General features: G+C 41.5%; 1 protein-coding gene and 1 long non-coding RNA gene across 2 annotated transcripts; both read left to right on the top strand.

Annotated features, from left to right (window-relative positions):
- Positions 1-2,323: 2,323 nt before the first annotated feature.
- LOC146183191 (uncharacterized) lies at positions 2,324-7,916 on the top strand. Its single transcript, XR_014708747.1, has 3 exons — positions 2,324-2,491; positions 5,806-5,857; positions 6,412-7,916. It is a non-coding gene; the product is annotated as an uncharacterized LOC146183191 (long non-coding RNA).
- An 11,773-nt stretch (positions 7,917-19,689) lies between these two features.
- Positions 19,690-26,874, top strand: LOC146183190 (uncharacterized). Its single transcript, XM_084609075.1, has 3 exons — positions 19,690-19,977; positions 20,695-20,861; positions 25,212-26,874. The coding sequence occupies exons 1-3, from the start codon at positions 19,832-19,834 to the stop codon at positions 25,337-25,339; spliced, it is 441 nt and encodes a 146-aa protein (XP_084465201.1). The 5' UTR covers positions 19,690-19,831; the 3' UTR covers positions 25,340-26,874.

The following is a 26,874-nucleotide window of genomic DNA, read 5'->3' as shown; positions in this document are numbered from 1 at the left end:
AGAAAAAAAATGATTTTCAATTGAGGTTTGCAGTTGCAAAATTTCTAAATATGCTTTTGGCACAGACTCGAAGCACCAGTTTGAATAAATTGAACATTCCAATTAGGCAGTTTAGCTAAGGCTTCCAGTTTTAATGCTTATTTTGCTGGCACTGACCTGAAATGGCAGCTCCAAGCGGGCGACAGGCAAGCATGCATTCATATGACACATAGACCATAGGAACACTATATATACCTGAAGAGTTGACACGATCTTTTCTTTGTTGGGGCTTAACCTCGCACATTGGACCCTCCTCTTGCATTCAGTGGCAGATCTTCAGGAGTCAGAGTTACTTCGTTTAATCACAACTTATGTGGTTATAGAAATTATGCAAACTACACAGCAGTTTAAGTTGTAACATTTTTTTATTGAATGTTCAACAGGGCCTTCCAATTGAATATTCCGAAGTAAGTGCCAATCAGAAGTAGAGAAACCATGTGAGCTACCTGATTACATATTCACAAGTCCAGCTGGCATGTCTTAATCTATTTCATTCCTAATAGACACTTGGTGTCTTTTATCCTGGGGTAAATTGGCAGCACACTTGGCAAAGTTACTGTTCAAAAGCAATTAAATTACATTACCAATTACTTGCTAAGCCTTAAAAATATAATGAAATTGCTAAATACTGCTCCCAAAAAGTAATGACATTACCGTTACTTCCGCAGAGCAAATTCCTTCTCATTATGATTACTGTCTGGATTTTAACTGTATATAAACTAAGTAAAGCTTGTGAACAAAACCTCTCCAAACACTAGAGCACATTCTTTCATCTTCCTGCCAAATTCTATCCAGTAAGACTATTCCCTCCCCTTTTCCTACAGAACAGGCTATTAAAAAAAAAGACAATGGCAACAAAAACAATCGTGGTCAAACACGCCGTGAACATTTCCGCCTGTCTCTTCCCCAAAACCCCTTGTTTGCCCGTGATGGCAAGTGTAACCAGGCGCCACTGTGCCTATAGCCAGTATGCAACAGTGAGTGCTACTGCACACTTTCAACTAGTTTTGACCTTCTACCATTTTGCACCATCTGTCACTTCGATGGACCCTCAACGCCTTACATGTATACCTTCTGCTTAGAGAATGGTTGTGATCCTGAGACACAGGGCAGGTCTGAGGCCTTGAACATGTAGTTCTACTCAATTCTGTCTTTTTTTGCTTATCCATCACTGTGGGACAGGCTTGCTGCATGTCATTACTGGTTTCTTGGCATCGTACCGGGAGTACATAGTATGAAGTATAGAAACAGCAGTGAGTCACTTTAGTAAAAGTAATTTTGAAATGAATGACTTACTTTCAGTGCTTAAAGTCTGGTTCTATCAGAGAGACTCTAGAAATTTGAGCGCAATTGTTGAGGAGGAACTAAGAGGGTGAGAGAAAGGGCTGGCGGTCTTTGCACATGTTTCTATTTAAATGGGAGAAATTAAATATATATATATATATATATATATATATATATATATATATATATATATATTAAGGAGGTTTTTGTGATCATTTTATGACATGCACCTGAAAAAGTGATCCCTGCACTCTGCCAGCATGATCGATGATCTGTGATGTAAAGCAGCTTATAGTGAAAAAACAAAGTGTCAGCACTTGTAATATATGCAATATTTTTTTAAAGCACTTTATATAGAAAATACAATCTTAATTGCACGTTAAATGTAAAATCAACTAAGTAAACAATATATATGCTATAATTTTTACACTTCAAGTGAACACAATGAAAATTAGCAAAAAATATTGTAAGAGCTACCAGCTTGGTTTGTCTGGTGACAAGTACATCATCTGAATAATATTGCGTGAGCATATTGACAACTTGCTCAGCTAGTACCAAAACACAGTGCGAACCGGCAAAACCGAAGAGATGGCATGTGAAAATACCTTAATTAGTTCCAGCCTCTGTGTAAAGGACTAACTTTTGTTTTCTTCATCACAGGTTTTAGAAAATTCTAATTCTTACTAAAATTAAGTAATAATTCTTACAAAAACTTGCTGCAAAATTTTCTGACAATCATAAGCATTCTCTGATTTTCACTGAAAAGAATAAAATTCGAGGACACTTTGGCGACTAAAGTGATGAAAGGCGAAAACCTGAGTGCTGCATTCTGCTACGCGACTGTTGCGCATGTAGCGATGAGTGCTGCTACAAGTAAAGCTAGTGACTACTCTTTCACATTCTGCAAGTGCATTTATTCAGTGCATTCTGCTTGGCAGCGCAGTGACAAGATCGCGCTCCTTGTATCTTTGCAGTTGTTCTACATTTACACGAAAAGCAAGGCGCCCGTGTGCTGTGCGATGTCAGTGCACTTAAAGAACCCCAGGTGGTCGAAATTTCCGGAGTCCTCCACTACGGCGTCTCTCATAGCCTGAGTTGCTTTGGGACGTTAAACCCCACAAACCAACCAACCAACCAACATTTACTGTTGTGTGGTTGATTTTACCAGGTGTGTGGCATTAATTAGTAATTATGAATGAATTAGGCATTAATGTGTAATTAGTAATGAAATAAATAATAAGTCATTTATTTGCAGTTAGCCATTAATTGATTAGTAAACAGTCATTGATTGCCATATGGTCATATAAGCCACGCATTCGCGCATACTGTGGTGGTGCTCTGCGATTGGTGGAGACCTCCATGACGTCATCCTGTCTCGACCGATCAGAGCTGCCGCAAAAGTGTGATACTTTGGCTGACGACAACGATGAGGCAATATAAAGGCCTTTGCCAAACGGATGCACCTGCTTCATATTTGTGCAGTGCTGGACACCGGATATATTCAAGTGCGGGGGGTCTCAGACCTCTCGTAAAAACTGATGAGGGTTCTCAGACACAATGACACCCCCCTGACTTTAAGTGATAATCTTTTCATGTATCTAAAATAATAATGTGGGCTATTGTGAATCGCACCTTTATTGTAATGCTAGTGTAGTGCCTCTGGCAAGTATATTCCCACTGAAATCAGGGCTAGCAGCTGGTAATCGATATGCCTCCAAGAGTATATGATACCTATATGATACCTTGCTTGTGACCATTGATGAGATAGAAACTTCAAAAAGGCTTGAAATTGAATTTAAGACAGCAGCAAAGGTAGGAAGAGAGCCTAGTGGATTAGTGAACCAGCAGGAGCTCAAAGGCAAGATATCCAACAGTTAGTTGTAAAGGAATGAATTCCAGGAAAAGATATATGTAACAAGGGGACCCAGATAGCCAGGTGGGCTGGTGACGTAGATAGCTTGTAGGGATAAAGCAGTTTACACTGGAGAGGGTTAGTTGGAGAAAAACTATAGATGCCTTTGTCCTAGCTGTATAGTGAATGCGATTATGCTAATGATATGTAACTTGAAACTTACATGCCCTGGAGAGGCATGCTGTGTTGAACATTTGCATGCCTAAGAGAAACTGAGATATTTAATGTTTAAAACATCTGCATTTTACCGTCATATATTTATTACAAGCTGTTTTCATAGGCAGCTGAATTTGACACACATTTAAGATGGCGCACATATCAAGCACATTAATTTGAGTGTACTAAAATTGCCCTTAGTAACTAGGTCTAGGTCGGTTATCCCCCATGAAAATAGACACCTAGTAGACTTTGTTCAAACGTACCCATTTCAGCTGGAAAAGCACATTTCCAGATGAATTTCTAGCTGGACGGCCATATTTTCCAGCTGGAAAAAAAATGATATTCCAGATAGAGGCTTGACTGGAGGTGTAAATTTTCCAGCTGGAAATCTCAAAATTCCAGCTGGGCATGCATGATTTCTGGTTCCATAATCTAGCAGGAAATAGATGTCATTCCAGCTGGAATTGCTTCTTCCCAGCCGGAAATCGCAGTTTTCCAGTTGGATAATTTCAGTACACGGTTCCATAATCCAGCAGGAAATGAGTGTTTTTTTTTCGTCTGGGATGAGCTTTAACATCCTAGAGCAGCTCAAGCTATGCGACATGCTGTAGTGGAGGGCTTCATAAATTTTTACCACTTGTGCACTGACATCGCATAGCACATGGGCACCTCCAAGCAGTCTCCACAGCCGTGAATCGATCCCATATTCTTCAATAGAGCAGTCGAGCACCCAATCACTGAGCCATCAGGTTGGAGCGCTATTTAAATACTTATACTTACCATGTGGATTGTATATAGACATACACACATCAAATGAAAAAAAAACAAGTTATCTATAGGCGGCAAAATGGAACTGCAGTTGCACTTCACTAGCTGTACCATGCATGTTCTGCAGCATACAGTTTTACTGATTCTGACAGAATGTATATGATAATATCGATAGTATTAATTGGTAACTCATGGATGCATTTAGAAACACTGAGCTTTGTTCACCACTTGATGCAGCATATAACTACAGTAGAACCCCGTTGTAATAAACTCGGATATAGTAAAGTGAAACTGAAGTCCCAGTCCATCTTCCATAGACAGCTGTACTTTTTCCCCCCTTTATGTAAAGATAATTTTGGTAAAAATCGGTTATAGTAAAGTGGGCCTGGCCGCGGCGACGACTCCCAAGATATGACATCGCCACCCGCGTACCACCTAAAATCACGGGGAAAAGATATATATATATATATATATATATATATATATATATATATATATATATATATATATATATATATATATATATATATATATATATATATTTGTATTTCAAGACAAAAATAACACCGAGTGTCCTTTGAATTGGCTTTACCACCAGACTTAGCAGTATTCAGAAGAAGCCTACTTTACAAAGGCCTCGGAGCCGTGAGGGAAAGCACGCAGCGCGTAGGATAAAAAAGGAAAAAGCTGTCTACAAACATGGAAAGGAAGCGGCACGGTCCGTTCAGAGAGTAAAGGAGAGTAAAAGTGTACCATGAAATAGTTAAGGGGAAGAAACGGGCAAACATTCCCAGCACTGTGCAGCAGAAAGCATGAGGCAGCGGTGGCAAGAAGTGAAGGTGCAGCGTGTGTAGTTTTGCAGCGTTTTATATGTTCTGTATGCTGATGATAAAAGCTTTTTCTTACTGATTCGTACATATATAAGTAACCTATTAAAAGGAGGAAACATTGTTCTTCAGTCACGGTTAAGATCAAATGGACTTGTTAAAATTGTCAATAGTAAGACATCTCTTTTGACTTTTAAACTTTAAAGCAACTTTATCAATGCCCATTTTATTTACCTTAAAAATTAATAACAGAGTAGAAATTATCTACAGCTTTAAATCGCTGGGCGTCATTTTTGATGCACATACAGAAGGAACAGAACAGATTACATATATTGCAAAAAGAGTGCCACAGTCTGTTGGTGTCCTTTGCAGATGTCTCAGAATTTTCTCCAAATCTAAAGTTGATAATCTACAACACAATATTTGAATCTTATCTTAACTATTGCCATTTGGTCTGGGCCACTACATCAAGCACTAACATTAATAAGTTACTAATGCTTCAAAAGAAAGTAATTAGATTAATTGTCGGGGGCAGTTATACAGCTCATAACAGCAGATTTGTTTTCTTAAATATAAGATTATTTGCATTAATGTCCTCTCTAAATACCAACTAGTATATTATCTGAGGTTCTCTTCTCCCACAGCAGCTGCTTTTCTTGTGTCCCTCGCTAAATTAAAACCAAAAGAGAAATATATCTTCACCCGATGCAGTGATAAATTGGTTCTGCCACCCTTAAGAATAAATTATGCAAGACACTGCAGGCACTAAAGTAGTTCTCATTGCCTCATTTAATTGGTAAATAAATATACTTCCAGGGTAAATGATTTCTTTTCCCCATCTCTGCGGGCACTGAAGTTGCATTTTGTCGTGAGTATGGTTGATGTACACCAACATTATTATTCCATTATATATATATATATATATATATACATATTGCCGTGTAATTCGTTAGCTTTGTTTGCAAGCTCCCTTGTATGCCATTTTATTGTTTATGTTGCTTTTGCACTGGGTCACTCACTTTCAAGCTACAGAGTGGTAGCTTTTTCGTCTGCGGTCGCTGAGTCACAACCATTCTCCGAGCAGAATTTAAGGTACGTGTGGCGTCGAGGGTCCGTCGAAGGGACAGATGGTGCAAGGTGGTTGAAATTCAAAACTAGTTGAAAGTGCTCAGCAGCACTCACTGTTGTGTCAGCTATAGGCACAGTGGTGCCTACACTTGCCGTCACGGGCGAAAAGGGGGGGAGGGGGAGGAGAGACAGGTGGAAATGTTTATGGCGTGAACATTACCAACTGCAAGCTGCTGTGGTCAAGTGTAAAATATATAATATTCATTCATTCATTCATTCATTTTATGGATAAGGAGACATCAAGCAGTAATCTACTGCTTTTGAGTACTGCAATTCCTTTATTTATATTTGCAGTCTTCTGAAAGTGAAGCTTCCAGTACAGCACTTGGAAAATATTATTTAAAATATAAGACTGTTGGGACTGTGGTTGCTTCAAATACCAATGAAGAGAAACAAGCCATATATATCTCCAGCTGCTTGCTAACTTCACTTTGAAAATAAACTGACATCTGATGTACAGACCAAATGGCTAGCCAATTGAACTGAATTGAGCATAGAACTTGCTACAGCAAACAGCTCATGGTTACATTTAATGAAAACTCAAGTCCCAGCTCGTCTTCTGCAGACGACTGTAATTTTTTCACTTTTATAGTAAATACATTTTTGACAAAAATTTGAAGTGCGTCTGGCCGCGCCGACGCACTTCCCATGAATTAAAATATACCTATAGAAACGCAAAAGCAAAAAGCAAAGTTTTTTAAACTCTTTACCACTAGGCTCAGCAGCTCTGATAAGCAGATATAGTAAAGAAATTTGCTGGTCCGAGTGACTTTACTATAAAGGGGTTTTACTAGTACTTATTCAACCTGAATTAATGCTTTCAGGGCCTGCATTATACGAGCTCAGCCAAAAAAGACCAAATTGATATTTTCAACTGTAACCATTTAATTTTCCAACTGGAACCAATGGTGTTTTTTGACACTTAACCCATTGCAGCCAATAGGTGAGACCAATTGCACTCAGTGGGTCCAATGGGATGTGCCAATGGTACGTATATACAATGGGTCACACTCATTGCGTACAATGGGTCCAACGGAACATACCGAATGGGACAAAAGGTAGACTGACTTACAATTTGCATGGAAACATGCTTGATGGATATCAAGGAGTACAGGCAAGCATACGTCTCGCATAAGAAATGCAATACTGTACAGTTTCACAGATGCATTATATAACACACCCAGCAAACATACTTCTTAATTCCTACTCTCATGCTGGGGTCAGTCTTGCCATTCGAGTGTAGCTATTTCATTTAATTTTGTAGGCGCAGCGATAGTAAAAGGAAGAATTGTGTTTTACAGGTTAAGCTACTGATAGTCATATATCCAAACCAACTCGTCCAGTTTTCTGTCTTCCAGAAGTTAACTGCTGATTGTTGTTATTTTGAATATTGTGTTTGTTTTCTTTGTGAAATATGGAAATGTTCCCATGGATACACCCAGTGCAGTTGGCCAGACCAATTGGACTCAGATGGTAATTGTCTCACTGTGTGCATATGGGTTTGATAAAGTGGGCTAACCAGTTGGTAAAGATTCATTTAACCGAGTAATCATTTGGAACATATATGAACTGATTAATACTATAGTTATGCACAGATGGCACTCTATAGACTACTTTGCACAAGTAGTTGCAGGATCCAAGTGACCTATCAAATTGGAACCTACTGGAATGAGATTTTCAAATGGAATCAAGTGTTCCAAATAGACTTTCCAGTGGGTTCCTATGAATTCCAACTGGAACCCATTGAGCCCAATTGGGCTGCCTACTTGAAAGAAAAATTCCAATTGGAAAAAAATTGAGTGCATCAGTACGATTGACATTCCAGGAGGTTCCACAATGTTTTTTTTTTTGTTTTTTTTTTTACTGGGGCCACTTTAACTCCCTCTTTGCCATCGCACAGATGAATCATAAGTGTATCATACTTTCTTGTGGTACACTATCTTCGACGTTGACATTTGTTAGCACTACATGTTTACAGAATTTTCAACCTCTAGTTGCTTATATTTCATCTGGAAGTTTTCTAAATGACATGAAATAAGGAAAAGTTTTGGTCATATATAAAAGATGAAAGAATATTTTCCAAGGGCCTTGAAAAGGTTATTCTAAGCCACCTCGACATAGTCAAGCACGATATATTTTATCAAAATCTTGGCATGGCTTTCGAAAGGGCAGGTCGATCCGCCCTTCTATGGTTAAAACATTAAGGCTGACATATTCACTTTTGGCATTTTTGTTTTATTTATTATGCCATGTGACTCTTAATAAATTAGATTGTTATAGTGTCCATGCTCTTTTGCAATCATATCTAACCGGCTGAACTAGGTACATTCACATCAATGGCTATCATTCTAATTTGCTATGCCAGGTGAAAACCTTAACTGGTCTAACTGGTTTAGGGAACAAATTTCCAGTTAATCGCAGTTGAATTACAGTTGGGGATCCATTGTTATCCAACTGGGATGAACTAGAAATTTGTTCCTTAAGCCAGTTAGAGGGATTTGCACCTATGTTCCACAAGTCAGCATTCTTGGGCTGTTCTTAAATCTAATTTATACATAAATGATCTCATGCATCAACTTAAGTTTGTTTTTTAGCTCAACTAATAAACTTGATATGTTTGAAATGGCTAACGGCTAGTGCACTGTAAAAACTACTTGAACTACCAAATAAACAGCCTAAAAATTGATGAAACTAAAATCGAAGGAATTTTATTTGCTCCTAAAAACAAACATATTTCCCCAAGCCTCAATTTAAAATTAAGAAGTCATGAAATAAACGTTGTGATACAGCATAAAATCCTAGGTGTATATTCTCAAGTCAGCTGACATGGGATAGTCATATATTGAGCAGGTATCCAAAAAACTCCTGTTGTAGGTATGCCCTCTTTCAGACCCAGAATCAAGTTTACCATGTCATATTCTGTTCCCACCTTAACTATTGCATGCTGGTATGGAAGGCAACTACTAAAAAAAAGACATCAGTGCACTTCTGCCTCTAGAAAAAAAAAAAAGCCGTTTGTTTCATAAACAATGTACTGTCAAGCTTCAACAGAGCTAACCATTCAGCATCAAATTGTCTATCTATATTATTTCTTTATAATTTATTATTACCATCTTTTTATCATTTGCACTTTGATGATGAAAAATGTCAGCAATTTAATAACCCAATCAGGGGCAACATTGTTTTAATATTTTGTACTTGTGAAAAAGGGATGAATTGACATTGCCAAACTAATTACCTCCTTTAGTCTTTTAACTTGTACAGTGCTGGTTCTACTAAATAAATTGTATTTTTCCAATATCAACCTTGTGAGTGACAAAGTTTTCTGTTTAATATTTCTAGAGGGGCCTGTGTTTTCTATTTTACTGTGCATTGCATGGTACCTTGTTCACTGAACCTATAAATGTGAATTTCGTGTGCATTTTGCTATGTTATTTTAGGAATAGTAATGTTGCATATTGTCGGTACTTTGGTTCATCTTTCATTAATTACATGCACTCAGAAAAGGCTGAATTTCTTCATTAGAAACTTCTTGTTTGAACTTTTGATAATTCTGTCACTGCAGCCTCCCTTACCTCGTCCTAAACTGTCTCTGCAGTTTTTTGTCCGAGAGTTCATAAATGAAATGTTCAGCATAAATTAGATGAATTGAATTAAAATAATTTGAATTACAGCTGGGCTTTTGAACGGGAAATCACTTCTTTCCAGCTGGAAACCATATATATTCCTGCCAGAATGACATAGTTTTCAGGCTGGATTATTGAACTGCCTATCCATCTGAAAAGTATTTTTGTTTCCAGATAGAAAATTTACATCTCCAGTCAAACAGCTAAACAATTTTTAGCTGGAGTGACTCCAACAAGTCATATAGTGACATATATATGATCCTGCACAGCACTAAACAACATATACAACTCGGTGCACTCGCGTCGATACCATGCATGGAGCCAAGCATATAATAACTAGGCCATAATTAAGAGGTGCTATATAGTACTTGGTTTTATATGCTAGTGTACTGACTGTGTTTGTGTGATATTATGTAGATATGTTAACGTAATGCTTAATGTCAGACCAGGTGATTCATATGAGTGGGTGAAAATAAGTAGCCAGAGCCCTCTGCTTTATTGTTTATGTAAATAGAAAAATAAAGGGTGCCCCACGGGGTAGTGATGAATGGGTAGTAAGCAAACCTTTCTAACAAAATACTATATCTGTGCATGTGCTCTGTTGCAGGCAGAATTTAAGAGATTTAGTTGCAAAGTACTGTTAGTTAAAAATGTCTTCGCGGTAAGAGACAGGGAGAAAATTCTGCAACCCACTGCTTCAAGTATATTTTTATTATGTTGTTTTACAGTTATTAATGAAAAAGTGCATAACGATGTAGAGAAGACTATATCAAAGGAATTTTGCTTTGTAATGTTAAATAATGTTTATAATACAACATAATGATATTCTTTGATAATTTATAACAACATAATAATTATAACATTGAAAAGATCAGATAATTACTTATGTAACACAAACAATAATACAACTTACACAATAGTTTTATTATTCTAATGTTGCTACCAGCTGAAGAATTATTTGGCAATTGCTGATTTGCTTCTTGTTCATTGTTTATTGGCATAGATGAAGCATGTATCTATGAGTGGAAACAGGTCTTGTCATCACCTTTGCATGCGGTTCACTCTGCGGAGCAAGCACTTTACATTAACATGACCAACATATGTGCAGCAATCCCGTCCTTTGAGCTAAATTGTAGAATATATTTGTAGCAAAAGTTATAAATTTTCAACATGGATCTTTTTTATCACATTAACCAATTCCTATCACTGCTTTGCCGGCTTCCGCCCACTATGCAGCATGACAGCCAGTGAAGAGGATATCGGGTACTTTTTTGTAAAAAAATATCATAATGGGTGGGCTTTACAGCAACATAAGTTGACATGCAGAGAAGCCCCCTGTTTGTATACTGAAGACGTCCTTGCATTCCATCATTCTACAGTGTTCCTTTTTCTTTTCTCTTTCAAAAACAGCGTACCTGAAAAATCATTGAGATGGGGCAGTAAGTAAATATTTTCCAGCGCTGAAAAATTCGGCAGATATAATATGTGCCGCGTGACTATAGTTCAACCCGCATGCATTAAATAATTAGATTTTATTTTTTTTATTATTATTTTGCATGATCACCACAGCTCGTTTCGTAATATATTCAACCAGCTGTTACGCCCAAATGCGAGCACCCTGTTCTTTCTGTGGTACATATGTCTCACTTGTAATATATGTTGCACATATGATAACAGGCCGCGCGCACTACCGCGACCCTAGGCTGATTCGCATTTCATATAACCTAGAATTGCTTACACGGAAGCTCTACGGATAATATATAGCTACGCTTCGGCGTCGTTTGGTCGGATGTCCTGTTCACTGCAGTTCTCTGAGACACTCGAAGTTGTATACTATCTCGTGTATGGTGTTCTCGTGTCTCCCAGGCCGCGTCGTCTGCCATCTCAGCTGCAGCCATGGATGGTATAACAGAATCGGCAGGCGAAAACTAAAACACCCCATCTATGTGGACCTTTATAGAGCCTGAAATTTAATTTTTAAGTGCAATATTTTTATTTGCGGTTGCTTTCTTTTTCTTTTTTTGTCAACAAATGGTACAGTGCGGCACTGCTGCAAGCTACTTTCACTGCGGGACGTATTACAAATGGCGGCGCACTGTAGTTGTAGAGGATATTCTAGCAAATGTGCTAGCCTCTATAGTGTCATGTCTCTTTCCAGGGACCATTACCACATTGAGAACACTTCCCGCATTGACTGTTTTGGTAAGGCTCTCTTAGCATTACTGAAAGTTATATAAAAAAAATTCACAGTGGATTTATTGCATCAGTCATTTATCGTAAAATTTGCGCGTAGATACTTTAATCATTTGTGCTCCCGGTTCCTTCACGTCGTTGGGATACAAGCGGGACAGTGTGTGTACTTGCGAGGTTTGTGTACAGTGCGAGTTGCTTACAGCCCCTTCGGTCACGTCTTCTTCAAGTGTGCAGTGCTGTACTTAAAGTAGTACGTAGTACATGTTAATTTGGTGCGGTAGCTACCCGTATAGCTACTCGCTGTTGCAGTATTTTTTTTTATGTTGCTTTCCCGAGAACTGGCCTTCATATGTAAGTGCATCGTTGTTGCTTTCAGCTGTTTTAGGCACAGCCTGCCTGTATGCTAGCACACCGTTTGTTGTGTATGCTTCGCCCCTCTGTACCTGTGCACTGCAGAGAAGCACCAGGGCAGATGATCATCACTGTATTTTAGTTCATGTCATGGGCTGCCGGGACTTCATGTACTGCCTTGTTCATTTTAGTTATCTGTTAATTCGTAAAATATAAACAAAGGTTAACTTTTCTCATATAGCTGTAAATATTTCGTCATACTGTCTAGGATGCCAAATGAGTTGTTGAAATGTTAGGATGATGCTAGAAATATATTGATCCTTGTTTACCTTTTTGTGCTGTGCTACTACCACAAATTCTGAACAGAACCAGTCAATTCATTTTCTATTGCTGTCCAAAAGAACTTCAGTATACTTTCTTCATCAGTTTAAAAGCACTTCTGCTTGTGTTGCCTCATATATGTTCTGTTTTCACCCAGAACCTCTCCACCTTCCCCAGTACTTCAAGAAATAAAAGTAGTCACTGAGCCGAGCTTAATTGTCCTTTGCTACTTTCACTAGAAAAACATGACCCTGCTCGTCCATGTCATGGGCACGGTTAATGCAGACTTTGCAGAGCATGCTTTTCTTGTCTGCAATATTTGGGCATTTTCAAAACATATTCATCATTGCTCGTAGCAGGCATGCCCATGTGGACTAAAATACTGACTCTTCTAGAAATGAGCCCCACCCTGGCTTATGTGTCATGACATCAACTGTAGTTGATGTTGGGACTTGAGTCACAGGTGCTGACTCTGTAACTACAAAAGGCCTCAATTCAACCGGGAAGGGCATTCTTACACATCTCTTGACTGTGGACCAGTGCACTTGTGCTATTTCGAAAACATGAAAAAATACAGATCAAAACAGGATTGGTGTGCTGGGTGTTTAAATGTACAGCAGTGGACGTGCAGCAATTTCACAAGAGTCCATGTGCCTGGTACGTTGTCACAAGAATGCACACAAAGAGACATATATATTACTTTGGTTGTTTTTATTCTAAAAGTCTTGTGAGCTTGAAAAATTCCTTTATGCCGACAAAAGTATGTTCTCTGTGCGAGTTCAAAGCGTTGTGGTGGTGCCTGCTGGCCACAAGGTCAAAAGACATGCACAGAGAGAGACCCTTTAATGAAGAACAGAGATTTTAGCCGTTTAAATTTCTCTGACATGCTACTCTGTGTAGGAAGGGGAATTCGGGAGGTAAAGATGGAAAAAGAATCCTGAGGAGATTAAAAGAAATGAAGAGGGAGATAAAATGCAGCCATTAAGTGCGTTCTAAGGTGCATCGTGGAGTCATGGTATAAAATGAAATGATGAAATGCATAGTCCGATAAATGTGCTTATAGAGTTCACAGCGTGAAAAATGCCACAGTGTGACATTCAAGGTGAATTTAGTTTGTCTAAAAGTCCAATGTCTTTCAAATACGTAAATAAAAAGTTTGTTGCGAGTCTCTGTTGCCTAGGGCAGGCTGAGAGACCTAAATTGTTAAAGGCACTGGGGAGAGCTTTTCTATGCTATGTTCGTAGTATGCACACTCGTCAGCGTATGCAGGACACTCAAAAGACATGCACATGTTTATTCAAAGCTTTAGGCACTAAAAAAAAATTATTACTGCTTAAAAGTGTGCTTCCTGTCATAGCAGTATGTGTACACATGCATGTCCTTTTAAGAACCAGCTGGCAGTAAATTTACTACCAGTAGATTATTACACCTACAGCTGTATGCGCTCACATTTTCTGTGATTCAGTTAACTTTCTTTTCAGCCGTATAATGTGCTACTCCTGTGTGGGTAAAGAAAGATCACTTGGGGTTTACTTCTTTAGTTAATCGGTTTAACGTCTCAAAGCATAGTAGAATGGTCCAGAAATTTAAACCACCTGGGTTTTGTAACGTGCGCTGACATCGCACAACACAAGGGTGCCTTGGTTTACCCATCACAAAAGGGGTCGCCGCGGCATGGAACTTAGGGTCTACCTCAGTCTTTTTGTGAGCCGAAGTATTCAATGTAAGTGTAGTTAATGCAAAAATGATCATACTTAGATCTGTACTGTAAAGAAGAAATGCTGCTCTTTTGCTGTTATATACACCTGAAAAAAATTTTTAACGTGGGAAATTTAATAAAGCAAGCAAGAACACTAGTTTGGCGTAGTTTATTTTGATATACGTGATATAAGGTGTATGTAGATGACTTTGTATCTTCTTGCCTGCTGTTCCTTGTATCGCTTAGCGCAAGTTTCTCGGCATTTGACAACTGCCACAAAGGACCAGGCCTGCTATTTTAAAGCAGATTGAAGATCAGGACAGTTTACATGGTTAAACCACATGAGAGCATATGTCACTGCTGATGTCACACGCATATTTAATGTAAGCAAACACAAAGGCAGGTAAATTTAAGACAGATGATGTCACAGAAACAGCCGAAAAGTGGCCAGCCATGCCACCTGCCAGAGGCATGCTGTGAGGTGGGCCATAATGTGTGCTGCTCAAGCTGCCGGGAGTGACATAGATATAAAGCCCAACTTTAACCAAGCCGTATGAATGTGCTTGTGTGACCTAGGGTAGCATGTCTAGCCTGGGACTCAAAAGGCGATTCTGATCTCACCCTCCCATCTCAATGGCGAAGCTAAAGTTAGCAGCACTTGCCGATTCCACCGTGACGTGCGGTCTTGTGACGTCACAGGAGTCACCTGTTCATGTCACCTGCCAACTGCAAGAGGCATCCTCAAATAGTTGAAGACAAAGGCCACAGCATCAGACATACCTCACATCTTTATTTGCCCCATGCTTTTGCAGTAAATTTGAATTCAGCATAATTTTTTTGCTTTATCTTGGTTGTTGAAAAGTCCTACCTTTGTTAAGAAACGAAGGTGCCATTTAAAAGCACTTTATGAAGCAGAATGTATATAATAGGTCACAATCTTTTGACTCACAGGCACAAATAGCCCAAAGCTCAAGATGTATGTAAGGTGAGGATGGTCTTGTCTGCTTCCCTGAGAAACTTTGGCAGCTTCACAAGTTCTCCATTGTGCAGCTTAACTGCACACCCCAAGGCATGGGGTCCTTTGACCAACCATGCAGGTAACCTGCATGCAACAAGTGTGCTACGAAAGCTTTAGTAAAAGTTCACGAGGAATCTGTGCTTGGCTTACTGACTACTGCTGTCAAACCTTATAGGCCACAATGTCATGCAAAAGGTGCTGTCACAGATACCAAAGCCAAGGGAGTAAGTAGACGGGGCATTGCGACAAAAGCAAGCATTTCTGAAGAGTAACAAAATCATAGGAAGTGCCAGGCAACTCTACTCTTTGTTCTTGCAGAGAATCAGGTTCTGCCATTATGGTACTCTCGGTGGGGTGGCACAAAGAAAAAAATGGGGGAGAGTACTGCTCTTCATAAACATAATTCAAAAGAAAAAAAAAAACAAAATTGTAACAATGAGAGCTTCACATGCTTACCAGGAAGGAGGCATTATATGAAAGTGTTCTTTCTGTCAGGGCCCGAAAGGGGCTATCGGATAGCTTTGTAGATGGTGCCCGCCTGCCACCGTCTCTCGCCTTCCTTCGCCATAGTCATTGCATACAGTGCATTAGGAGTGCACAGTAACTGTTCAAGCTTTGCAACCTGTCACCAAAGTTGCAAGATCACTTGACTGGGTGGCAGCAGTGCCCTCAGCACTGCATGGGCTAAGATGGCCTTAGAGCTTGGGTTTAAAGTTGCGGCTCCATACGCAGAATTCTATAAGGGGTTTTATGGCTCATAAGCAACTGTGGCTATCACAAATGTCTTGGCTTTTGATTCATTATTGTCAAGTGAAGTAAACTTAGGGTGTTACAGCAGAGACATGGATGGAATAAACTATCGTGTGTGCAAAGAAAAAAGTCAAGGCTTATATACCTATTTTTTTACTTTTACCCCGCCACAGTGGCTCGGTGGTTAAGATGCTCAACCACTGAACCAGGGTACAGTGGTTTGAGCCGTGGCAGCCGTGTTTGAATTGATGCAGAAAGCATAGCACCCGTGTACTGTGAACAGTCAGTACCTGTTAAAGGAGTTAAAGGTGATCGAAATGATCCAGAGCCCTCCCCTACAGTGTCGCTCATAGCCCAAGTTGGTCTGGAATGTATACAGCTGTTGTGCTTTTCGTCCGGTTCGATCATGAATTCAACCCATAAAGCTATTGATTAAAAAATGTAATTCCATTGGCTGCAAGGATGTTTTAATATTTAGACATAGTAGGTCAAAAAATATGACTGAATAAACATGTTTACTAAATGCTAAGTAACTTAACTGCATGTGTATGCAACATTCCCCATTTAGGCTCTTGGAACGTCCGATCACTGTTAAAAAGGAAGCTGATCAGTGTAGCGCCTTAACAAAGGAGCACTATTTAATTATTTTCATGGAAACCTGAAGTAAAAGCAAATAACCTTGTTGGTGGAAAGTAGTCCTAATAAATAGCGTCGCAGGTCAGTTCCAGCCCAAAATGGGGAGACTCGACTATTCCTCCAGTAGGTGCGCTGAATAGAGCGCCTCTGCAACTCCAGCCAAGGAACAGGCCTACGGTAGTCTACCAGATATGGTTCCCTCACCACCTTGGATACACAATGCAGTGCCTGCCTATAACGATCGTTTGTGTGTAGAAGTTGAGTGGTCTGGCTTACATTAGCTGTGTACTTGTTCTGGTCTCACAGAAGAATGGCAAAGAAAGCGATTTACGCCAAAGGCTTGCTCTCGACAATGCCGTAAGCTAACCGGTCAAGTGAATTGGTAAATGAGAACATAGATGTCATTTGCCCCGTGCAAACATCTTTAGCTATTTCTGTCTGCTCGTACAAAATCGTGACTGCGACATGATGAAAAATATTGGTCAACGTAATTCACTGTCCTAGTCACCATGCAGCCACCACACGACACACTATTTGAAGGTTAGCAAAAGTAAGGAACATCCCTTTATCTTGCACCGCGACAATATGCACAAAAGGCCAGAAGGGCTATGTAATATATGCAAAAGACTAGCTCATTCCTACCAAATGCCTATACCTGAATTGAGCAACACTTTACATAACCAACTATCGTTCTGAAGCACCCGGGTTCGAACCAAAGAAACATAATGCAACTTGTAGCGTAGACAAGACAGCAATGCAGCAATTGACTACTCTCCAGCCGTTCTGTATTTCACTTCCTAGTTTTCTTGCGTACACATGTGCAAGAACACCGTCTTCATCACATTTCCACCGCACTTAAAAAAAAAAACAAAAAAACCTTGCTGGCAAATGGCTAAATATCCTCTAATACATCACAGTCTTTTAAACCTTGCGGGAAGCTTCTTTTCACATTTACTCTGCGGGGAGAAGGAAGAGGAGTAGTAGTTGCTGCTGTTGAGGCACACTTTGGTTGAGGGGGGTCTGTCGGTTCTGTGTCGGGCAAAGCCAGAAATGAGGAAGTTCCCGGGCTAACATCTCCGTTATTGGGGTTATGCGAGGTTGGACTCTGGTCTGCGTTTCTGGTAGTGGACTGGTCGACACTCGGGTGCAGTCAGTGGGCAACAAAATGTTAGCGGGGAGAGCCATCAGAGCTGAGGGCGGAGGTTGGCGCTGAACAACTGTTCTAACAGCTCATAATTTGGACGAGTGCCACACTCGCCCATCATCCAGCAGGTGTGAGACTGGTCCAATTCGCTCAACAACTCTTCGAGGCTCTGAAACCGAGCAGCCAGCTTGCCTCACACAATCGGCTTGCAAACTCGCACTTAGTCGCCAATCTGAAAGTCATAGTGCTTGGTTCCACTCCGCTGGTCTGCATAAAGCTTATATTTGGCTTGCTTCTGCTCTAGCCACTGGCAATAGAGCTTCAGCGCTCTTGTATGATCAGTCGAGAAGCACTGATCCGGGCAGGCACACAACGTTAAGTGTTATGCAAGGCATCTGGCCATGAACTAGGATGGCTAGTGCGATTCCTGTCGTGGAATGTGGCGCACAGTGGTAGACACAGAGTTATAATAGCGGACGTAGGTCACGTTGCTCGCAAAGAGCCATATGAACATATGCCCTGAAAACCCTATTAAACTGTCCTACAAGTCCATTGGGTTAAGGGTCATAAACTGAGGAGTAGCAGTTACGTATACCCCGAGGATGAGAATTGTGGTCTGTGATCCGACACTATTTCCTCAGGGTAATCCTCGTGAACAAATGTACCTAGAAGCAATTCTTAAACTGTGGCAGTTGTGAAAGAAGCCTCTGGCCATTTACTGTAATAGTCAATGAGTGTTATTGCAAAGCGACAGTTACTAGGAGCTTGGTCGAAACGCCCCACGATGTCAATAGCAGGCTTATCCCAAAGCTTGCCTGGCAAAGCAACAGGTTGCAGAGGAACAGTAGAGACCTGAACAATAGCAGCACTGCTGGAAGAATCATCTTCGACTTTCTGCACTTCACTGGAACGATCAGACGACTTGCAGACAGATTCCAAATAGCCCACTTCGCCGCACCGACGACACTTTCGTTTGCGAGCTTGCCATGTGGAGTCGTTCGCCAAGTGGGCAGGAGAACCGCGGCGATAGCGCGAACACTCCGGAAGTGCAGATGAAGATTTACATAGGTGGCAACTGCATTTGATGCAAGGGACCTGAAGGACCCGTTCTGATGTGCACTCGCATCCCACGCGCTGTACTGGTGCGACCTCTTCTGATAGCTCCTTTGCTTCACAGGAAGCTTGCTGGCACTGTCTAGCGCGACAGAGTCAAGAAGGAGATGGCGTTCACTGAAATAGTAACTAATGGTCTTCACCAGCTGGTCCCTGATGATGTCCGCGAAGCTCCCAAAACCGCAGTCGCCGACAAGGCTGCGAAGAGCACCGATGTACTCATATGCTATCTCTCGGGCAGTTTGTACTCTGCAGTGAAAACGGTGGCGTGCGGCGATCACATTTACGGAAGATTTGTAATGCGTCGCCAGTATAAAGATAGCATCGTCACCGGAGTGTGAGGCAGCAGCGGTAGGTGCTGAAGGGGACGACGGCGACAATGTATAGAAAATGTGGAGGTATCTAGTGGAGGCACCAGACGCCAGCCTCCATTACTCCCACGGAAGGGCGGAGGCGGCTGAAGACCTGAAAAGCTCATGATGGACGGTCAGCAGTCTACGCCGAGGTCTTGGATTAAGCTAACATCATCGTCGCCAAAATATGTAGTATAAGCTTACACGAGACAGGAACGCAGCAATTGACTTTTTCTCGCTGCGCGCGTGCAACACTTCGCCTTTACCGCACAACTCACAACACAAAATAGCTCATGCGTACCAATAGCAATAATTAACACCGCCGCAACAAAATTAACACCTTTAAAGGGGAGCGGCTAAAACTCGCCATGAATAATGCCAGTGTTGCCTGGATTTTTGCTGGACAGCCGCCCTGAATCCCTAGCAATCCCTAGGTCGGATTGTCCCTAGTTGAGGGCACGGCGTGCCGGCGGGCCACCGCTCATCGCCCGCCACCCACCCTGCTTGGGGATGCCGCCGGTGCCGCGGCGGCGGTTTGGTGCCGTGGCTTTTGTTGTAGTAAACGAGACTGTGCCTGTTGCACGGACGGGTGCGATCGAACTGACTGAGCGCCATGAGCAACCCTGGCACATCTGCTGCGGCTTCGGTACAGAAAGGTTAGTGCCCGGTCTGTGAAAATATTTTAGTTGTGGACAAAGCATGCCAATGAAGGTGCCGCCATGTTCAAATTTTAGCTGCCAGTTTTGCGTGCAATGTTCGTGGTTATATGCTGTCCGCTTACCGTTCTTATTTGTCACATACTGCAGGGATTTGTGCCAAGGTATGCACTTGCAGCACGCGCCAATTTAGCACTGTTGAAGGCGAGCACTGCACTGTCTTATGATGCTGCTAACTGGCGCTTGATGCTTTGTCTTCTATCAACCAGATACTCACGGCACTCGTCAGTGATTAGCTGCTTAGGGCGACGAAGCTCATTTTATGCTTTTTACGTTCTTGGCCCCGATTCTCCATACGCTGTTCGTTTTGATCACATCCGGGTGAAGTACTTGCCTATGATATCGCTCGAGCATCACTAGCTTGAAACTAGTGATACATATTGAGCACCAAAAGCTCGAAACTAGCACTGAACCTTTCACAGCTAAAAGCGGCAGCTATATGAATGATATTCTGCGTACCCTTAATGAAATTTTGCCTAGTTTGCGTCGGGTACGACAAAAGGATAAGCTCTGTTGAGACAACAGAAATGATAACGTAAATACCGTTTAGACAACTCCATTGTAGCACGGAGACCACGTAGAGGTGCTTCGAAGTAATGAACTCGCTACTGAACTCCCCTTATGTGTGTGTGATTTTTTTTTTTCCTGTACCTTTAGTTTCTTACACTCCTTACTAGAGCCCTGCACGGGTTGGATTTTCCAGCCCCTTCCCTGGCCCACGTTTGAAGACCATCCCGGATCCATGGTTCCAAGCCCATCGGCAATGATTAATGGCCCGGACCCGGCCTGCGCTTCCACGACAGGGCCTGTGCCAAACCTGCAAAGTAAGTCTGAACAGGCGCCTTAAAAATGTATTGTTTAACTAGCACATAACAATAAATCAAGATGAGAGACAAACCTTGCAAAATATTCTTGGTTGAGAAGGGCACAGTTAAAGCACCGACAGAAGCAAAGGCATGGTGAAGAATATTTTGACAAGACATTTTATGTAAAGCTATCTAGCACAATGTACATTTAAAAGGTGTGGATTATGGGCATTTTAACTATGACTCCTTATAAGCAATTGGCTCTTGGTGCAAGTTCTTTGCTTAATCACCTACAAAAAGACTGCCCCTGGCAACTTTGCCCCAGGAACATTAGTGGGCAAGGGCAGAAAAAAACAAAATTTACATATTCATTGAAGAAATCACAGCCACATTGTCACATCTCTGTGGAGACGAAAAGCGGTAGCGTCTGTTCATTTTGCATTTATATGTTATTGGATATGTAAAGATTCCTAAAGCAATAAGCTCTTATCCTACAGCATTTATTGTAGCGTAGAGACATTCCTTGGGGGGGGGGGGGTCAGAATTTTTATGAACAGATGGCTGCCTGCCGAGCAGTCAATTGAAGGTCCTTGTCCAGGGGCTGTTATAAGGCTTCAAATGTCCAGCCGTTAGCGGTAACACAAAGGTTAGAAGCTACCCTCTTGCTCACTGATTTCTGAGAAATCCTAAGCTGATGGTGTTGAGTACTTCAGTAGGCACGTGCTTATGCAAACGGGCTGTGTCATGCATGACAGGTTACAGCACTTCATAACACCTCCATTGTAGTACAGTTCGCTATCGAGTTTTGAGCCTTTCCTTTTTAACTTTTTTCACTTGTGTCATTGAATGCAGCCCGGCATGTTCATACTAAATTACTTGGACAAAACACCGAGTGGCACTGATTAAACTCTGTTTACAAATGAGCTTTCTCTCATTCTCTGTCAACATATGTACTAGTAGTGGTTTATTCATAAACCACCGGAATGATTTTAGTGCTGGAATTCCATCTCCAAAAGAAGCCATACACAGCTTTACCCAGCCTGGCCTCGTTCCGCCACTGCAAGCTGCAAGCCCAGGCCTGCATGTCAAGCCCGAGCCAGGTCCAGACCCATAAAAACGGCAATTTTCCAGCCCGGTCCAGGTTTTCGGGCTGCCCGAATTCATGCTCTGCTCCATACACTGTTGAAATTATTTGCCGAGAATAAGTTCTCAGCAGGCAGTACTTTGGTAATCTTTGTTAGGAAGAAATTACATGCCATAATTTTTTTGCCCTGGAAACTTGCTTACACGACTACCTCAAAAATATCACCCAGACGTGTCCCTTGCCTGCAGTCGCTTGCTGTACAAACAGCATTGCAATTTATTTGCTGACACTATGGCGCATGTAGTACGAAACAAAAGGAGGTCATTATTTGCTAGATGATTGTGAAAGTATGAAAAATTTCAGTCACTGCTATTTTCATGGGAAAATGTCGCATGGCCTTGTATAGCCAATTAGGGCCAATTGATGAGAAATTTTTGCTCAAGATTTCTGCCAGCAGAGTAGGCACTGCTGTCATTTCTAATAGCTATTTCGTTGTTCATTCATTTGCAGCGACACCAACATGTTCTGTTGTCTGTGTTTTGTGTGCCCATATTCTGTTCGTTGCTTTAAAACATTTCTGGGTAAGTGCAGTCGAGACCGCGAGCATAGTGTTGGGTGAATTCACCAGGCGGCATGACAAAAGGAGGCAGTGTGGTGTAGAGGAATCCACTTGCGCCAAAGACAGAGACTGCAACCATGCCAGACAGGTTGCCAAGACATCGAACGAGAAGCCAGACTAGCCTATTGCCGAGAAGCTTACCAAATGCGGAATCAAGCCAAGACTGAAGCGGCAGCTACAAATGCGGCACCGGCCGATGGCTAATGCTTTTGACTTGGTTCAAAGAGAGCTGAACCTCTGCAATATTTAATATTTCATAACAAAGGCTTCAAAGATTTGCCTCAAGTGATTCCAGGTAGCCCTGCATGCACCTTTGTCACGGATACACCTGCAAGAAACAAATAGTGGTGCGTAATTGCTCCAAGCGATGTTCTCTTTGTTTTCCTTTTTAACTTGATACCATAAAAAGCACCCTGTGTGGCAGCACCTGCTGACTTGGTCATGTCATGTAGCCTTGTGTTGTCACACAATCTGACGGACAGTCATTGCAGTGCTGCGTCACCTTCCTGCCACTTGCCAGATACATGCCCATAATTTTTCATGGATGCCAGATTTTCTGCAGTATGGGACCCATCACAATATTTTTTGTTGCCAGATTCCAGTTGTGCAGTGTTTCGTGACTTTTTTGTCACTTGTCCGGCAGCAAGACACATTTATTGCCGAGATATTTCGATTTGAAGTTGAAGAGGTCTGTTTTCCTTCCAAGGGATTTAGACTTGGGAAAATGATGCAAACGATGGTGTAGACATAGACTCCGTGATTCTTGATGAATAGCGAGCAGTGCAATCTAGCAGCAGCTGAAATTAAAGCTACAGTTCGCCAAAGCCGTCTATTTGTTTGCACCAGGCATAGATCTTGAGCTTGACTGCAAAGTTCTCGCAGTGAATCTTGACCTTTGCACCCACAGAGCATGCGGTGCTTTTTAGAGTTGAGGTCACTTGACTAACAGGATAGAATGTACGAGTGCCGGCGTGGCGGCAAAGTTTGTAGCTAGCGAAGCTATGGATGCGGCCACAGACATTGCCGAGCTACCATCACGAGTGACGAGTAAAGACTGCTACAGATCCGTCTTTTTTGAATAGCAGCAAGGGGTGAACAATGCATTGTGGCAGAAAGTTAAAAGAAAAAAGGGGTACACAGGGCCTGTTTTGCTCAATTTATTTAGTTTCCTTCACTATTGTATTTCTTAATATGAACCAACTGAGCTCCCTTTCGCTCAATGCTTCCTTGGGTGTCTACACCTTATGTGGTGCACTCTAGAGTCGCTGCCCTGCAGATGGCAAACTGATGTGCCAGTAAGGTCTGTGCATGCACACTGGGAGAGTAGAAAATAGAGAAATAGAAATATTACGAGATAGTTTGGCAAACTCCTATGCTTATCATAGATATGAGACATCGGTGACACTATTAACAGCCAGCAAAAGCATTCAGCACACTTGGGATGCAATTGTTTAGCGGTGAGTGAAAAATATGTGTAAAAAAATGCAATTGCACTACACAAGTAATGTAATGCGAGAGGTCTCAGCTGTTCGTGTGGTGCAATGGCTAAGACATTCAGTTAAAACTCCAAAGGACTTAGAATTAAATCCTGTTCGAGGCCGTTTTTTTTTTTTTTTTTTTTTTTTTTGTCGCTTTTTTTTTTTTTTTTTTCTTAAGCACCCATGCAATTTAAATCTTACTTTTTCCAGCCTTTCTTTTCTTTCCCAGCTCCACTCGGGTCTGTGCAGGTTTATTCTGCCCAGTAAGTTGTAACTTAATCCTGTGTGCATTTCATACCAGATTTTTCAATAGAGAAGCGCTTACTGGGGCATGAACTTCATCAGAGGAAAACTCTGCTGCTCCGCACTTGTAAACCAAAGCATGTATATCAAAAATGAAACCATGTGGTGATGCCAAATGCATAGCTGTGACTTCGAAGAACCAAAACATACCACAACGAAACTGACTGCCTGTGGCACTGCCAAGCGCAAATTTATTTTTGGCTTCCAATATTTAGCCTGTCTTTTTGCCATTTTTGAAACAAAAGTTAACAATTCAAACATGCAACCATAATACATGTTAGGCAGCCTCCGGGATCCCTTGCATGTCATTGTGCATGCATCTGCGATTTCTGTATTTCTGCAATGCCTGCATTTCTGTTCTCTTTTTTCTACCTTATAAGAGTTTTGTTTTCAGTGAAAGTGGTGTTTTTGTGATTAGGAGCCAGTATACCATCGCTGCAAGCCTACTTTTTCTTTCAGTGTTCCTTTAGCACTACTTGCAGGTCTACTGCAGGTCTTTCGTATTGCACTCTGAACAATTTTTTACCCATGCTTTTCATTAAGATGTTCGAAGCATGATGGGTTGTAGCGAATGGATTTGATTGCACCTGAAAACTTCAAACACAAATTGAGAGCGTGTAATTTCTCTCTTTTTTTTTTTGCTTACTGCGTGTTCTTTGCGAATGATGAATTTGACCACTTGCTTCACGAGGGAAGGCTCGAGGACGTTGAAGCTACTTTGATTGCCCGTCACTAGGCACAGTTATAGCAGTCTCGTAGCTCACTGGGTGCATGAGGTATTTGAGGTTACTACTCCTTATCGCCATAGACACCAGCAGGCTCAGCATATGTATCTAGGCATGCGGCTTCTTGTTGGTTGACCCCTTATCATTTATACTGCGCAGTTTGTTGCATAATGGAAGCACAAGTTGACACAGGAAATGAAACGCCATGCAGTCCTCATCGCACTGGCCGTGCGCCACAGCGACTTGGAAATTGCCAACTTTCTGAATGTTGCGAAGCCTTTCGTTAACAAAGTGCGGACAGAACTGATGTGCTGTGACGGTGACGTGGCATCTGTGGCGAAAAGGAAAAAGCACAGTCAGCGGTCAGACGTCGTCAGAACACCTGATTTTCTTCAGAGGCTGCAAGTCATCGTGAGTGACAACCCAGAGAAGTCAATGTGGGACATTGCAAAGGAGCTCGATGTCGTAGTCAGCTGCCAGGCTTGCTGTGCACGAGGACGTGAGGTACCATTTCTGTGTCATGAGGAGGCCGCAATTCTTTTCTGGTAAAGGTCGGGAGAATCGTCTGCTCTGGTCCAAGCGCTTGCTAGGCAAGCTGAAGAGCCTGGAATGCTTTTTTTTTTCTTTCAGATGAAAAGAACTTCGATCAAGACCAAAAAGCTAATTGCCATAATGAAAGATGGCTTTACGGAAGCGCTAATGAGGTGCCGACAGCATTGCAGACAAAATTTCTGTTTGTGATGGTGTCAGCAGCTGTCGGCAACAGGGGTGATGTCATGCTGCCACACTGTTTTGCAGAAGGACTCCGCGTTAATGCTGCCGAGTACGCAGAGGTGCTTGCCACCGTTGTGAAGCCCTGGACTGATACTGTTTCGAAAGGAAAATCTTGTGTCTTTCAGCAACATTCGGCTCTCGCCCACACCGCCTGCGTCACCCACGAGTGGCTGGCCAACAACTTCCAATAACCACATCACTCCCAACTTGTGGCCTCCTAGTTGTCCAGATTTGAAATCACTGGCGTCGTTGAGAGAGAAGCCGACAAAAGGCCACATAATACAAAAAACTCCTAAGGTCGCCACTGCGAACTCAATGGGCAGTACCTCTAAGAACCACCTGATCCGTGCATGCAGCCATTTCCGAAGCCGAATTGAATTGGTTATTGCTGCAAGTGGCGCATTCATTGAGTAATGTGAAAATAAACAGTAAGAGAAATATCTCCTAAAGTTTGGTGAAAATATATATATATTTGCTGGAGATATTCTCTGCCTGAAGCCAACATTGCATCCTCAAATGCCTCGTGCACCCGGTATATTGCAAGATATGTGGCTCGAAAGTTCAGGCACAAATCAAAATGTAGTACTTATTCTGTATCTAATTTTGAGCAAATTATGTGTGCAAAAAAAACAAAACAAAAAAAAATTCATCTCAAATTTTGACCACCGAGGTCTTCTTTATACGTCTGCAGAGCTTGCAAAGCTCGTAAACACGCTGGAAAATTCGATTTCTTTAAATTATTTATTTCATTTCAATAATTGAGATTAAGACAAGCAACATTCATAATTTTGCGATGTTTTTGAAAAGCCCAGATGTCCCCGAGCCTGGATATTCTGCCCATGACAGAAAAATTACTCTTCGCATAGAGAAGTTCTACGTCCAGATGAGGTTCTGTTTTTATATGAAGTCACTAAACTAAGAGCAGAGCTCTAAACCAGAGCAGATAATGCACCTGAAGGTGAGGAGATGGAAAAAATTATATTCTAGGGCTCTGTTTAATGACCCTGCCCGCGTCTTGTGTATTATTTTCAAATTTAGCAGCTTAATC

Source organism: Amblyomma maculatum, chromosome 7 (genome assembly GCF_055883805.1).
Source record: "Amblyomma maculatum isolate TAMU_Amacu chromosome 7, ASM5588380v1, whole genome shotgun sequence".
Taxonomy (NCBI): domain Eukaryota; kingdom Metazoa; phylum Arthropoda; class Arachnida; order Ixodida; family Ixodidae; genus Amblyomma; species Amblyomma maculatum.
Note: the sequence above shows the minus strand (reverse complement) of the source record. Positions and strands in the feature narration are given on the sequence as shown.

What these genes read in the sequence shown, in the direction of transcription:
- LOC146183190 (XM_084609075.1), top strand. Translation starts at nt 19,832, where the DNA reads ATGCCGCCGGTGCCGCGGCGGCGGTTTGGTGCCGTGGCTTTTGTTGTA. An exon ending in TGCGGCTTCGGTACAGAAAG is followed by an intron (nt 19,978 to 20,694) that starts GTTAGTGCCCGG and finishes CTGTACCTTTAG; the next exon opens with TTTCTTACACTCCTTACTAG. An exon ending in GCCTGTGCCAAACCTGCAAA is followed by an intron (nt 20,862 to 25,211) that starts GTAAGTCTGAAC and finishes TATACTGCGCAG; the next exon opens with TTTGTTGCATAATGGAAGCA.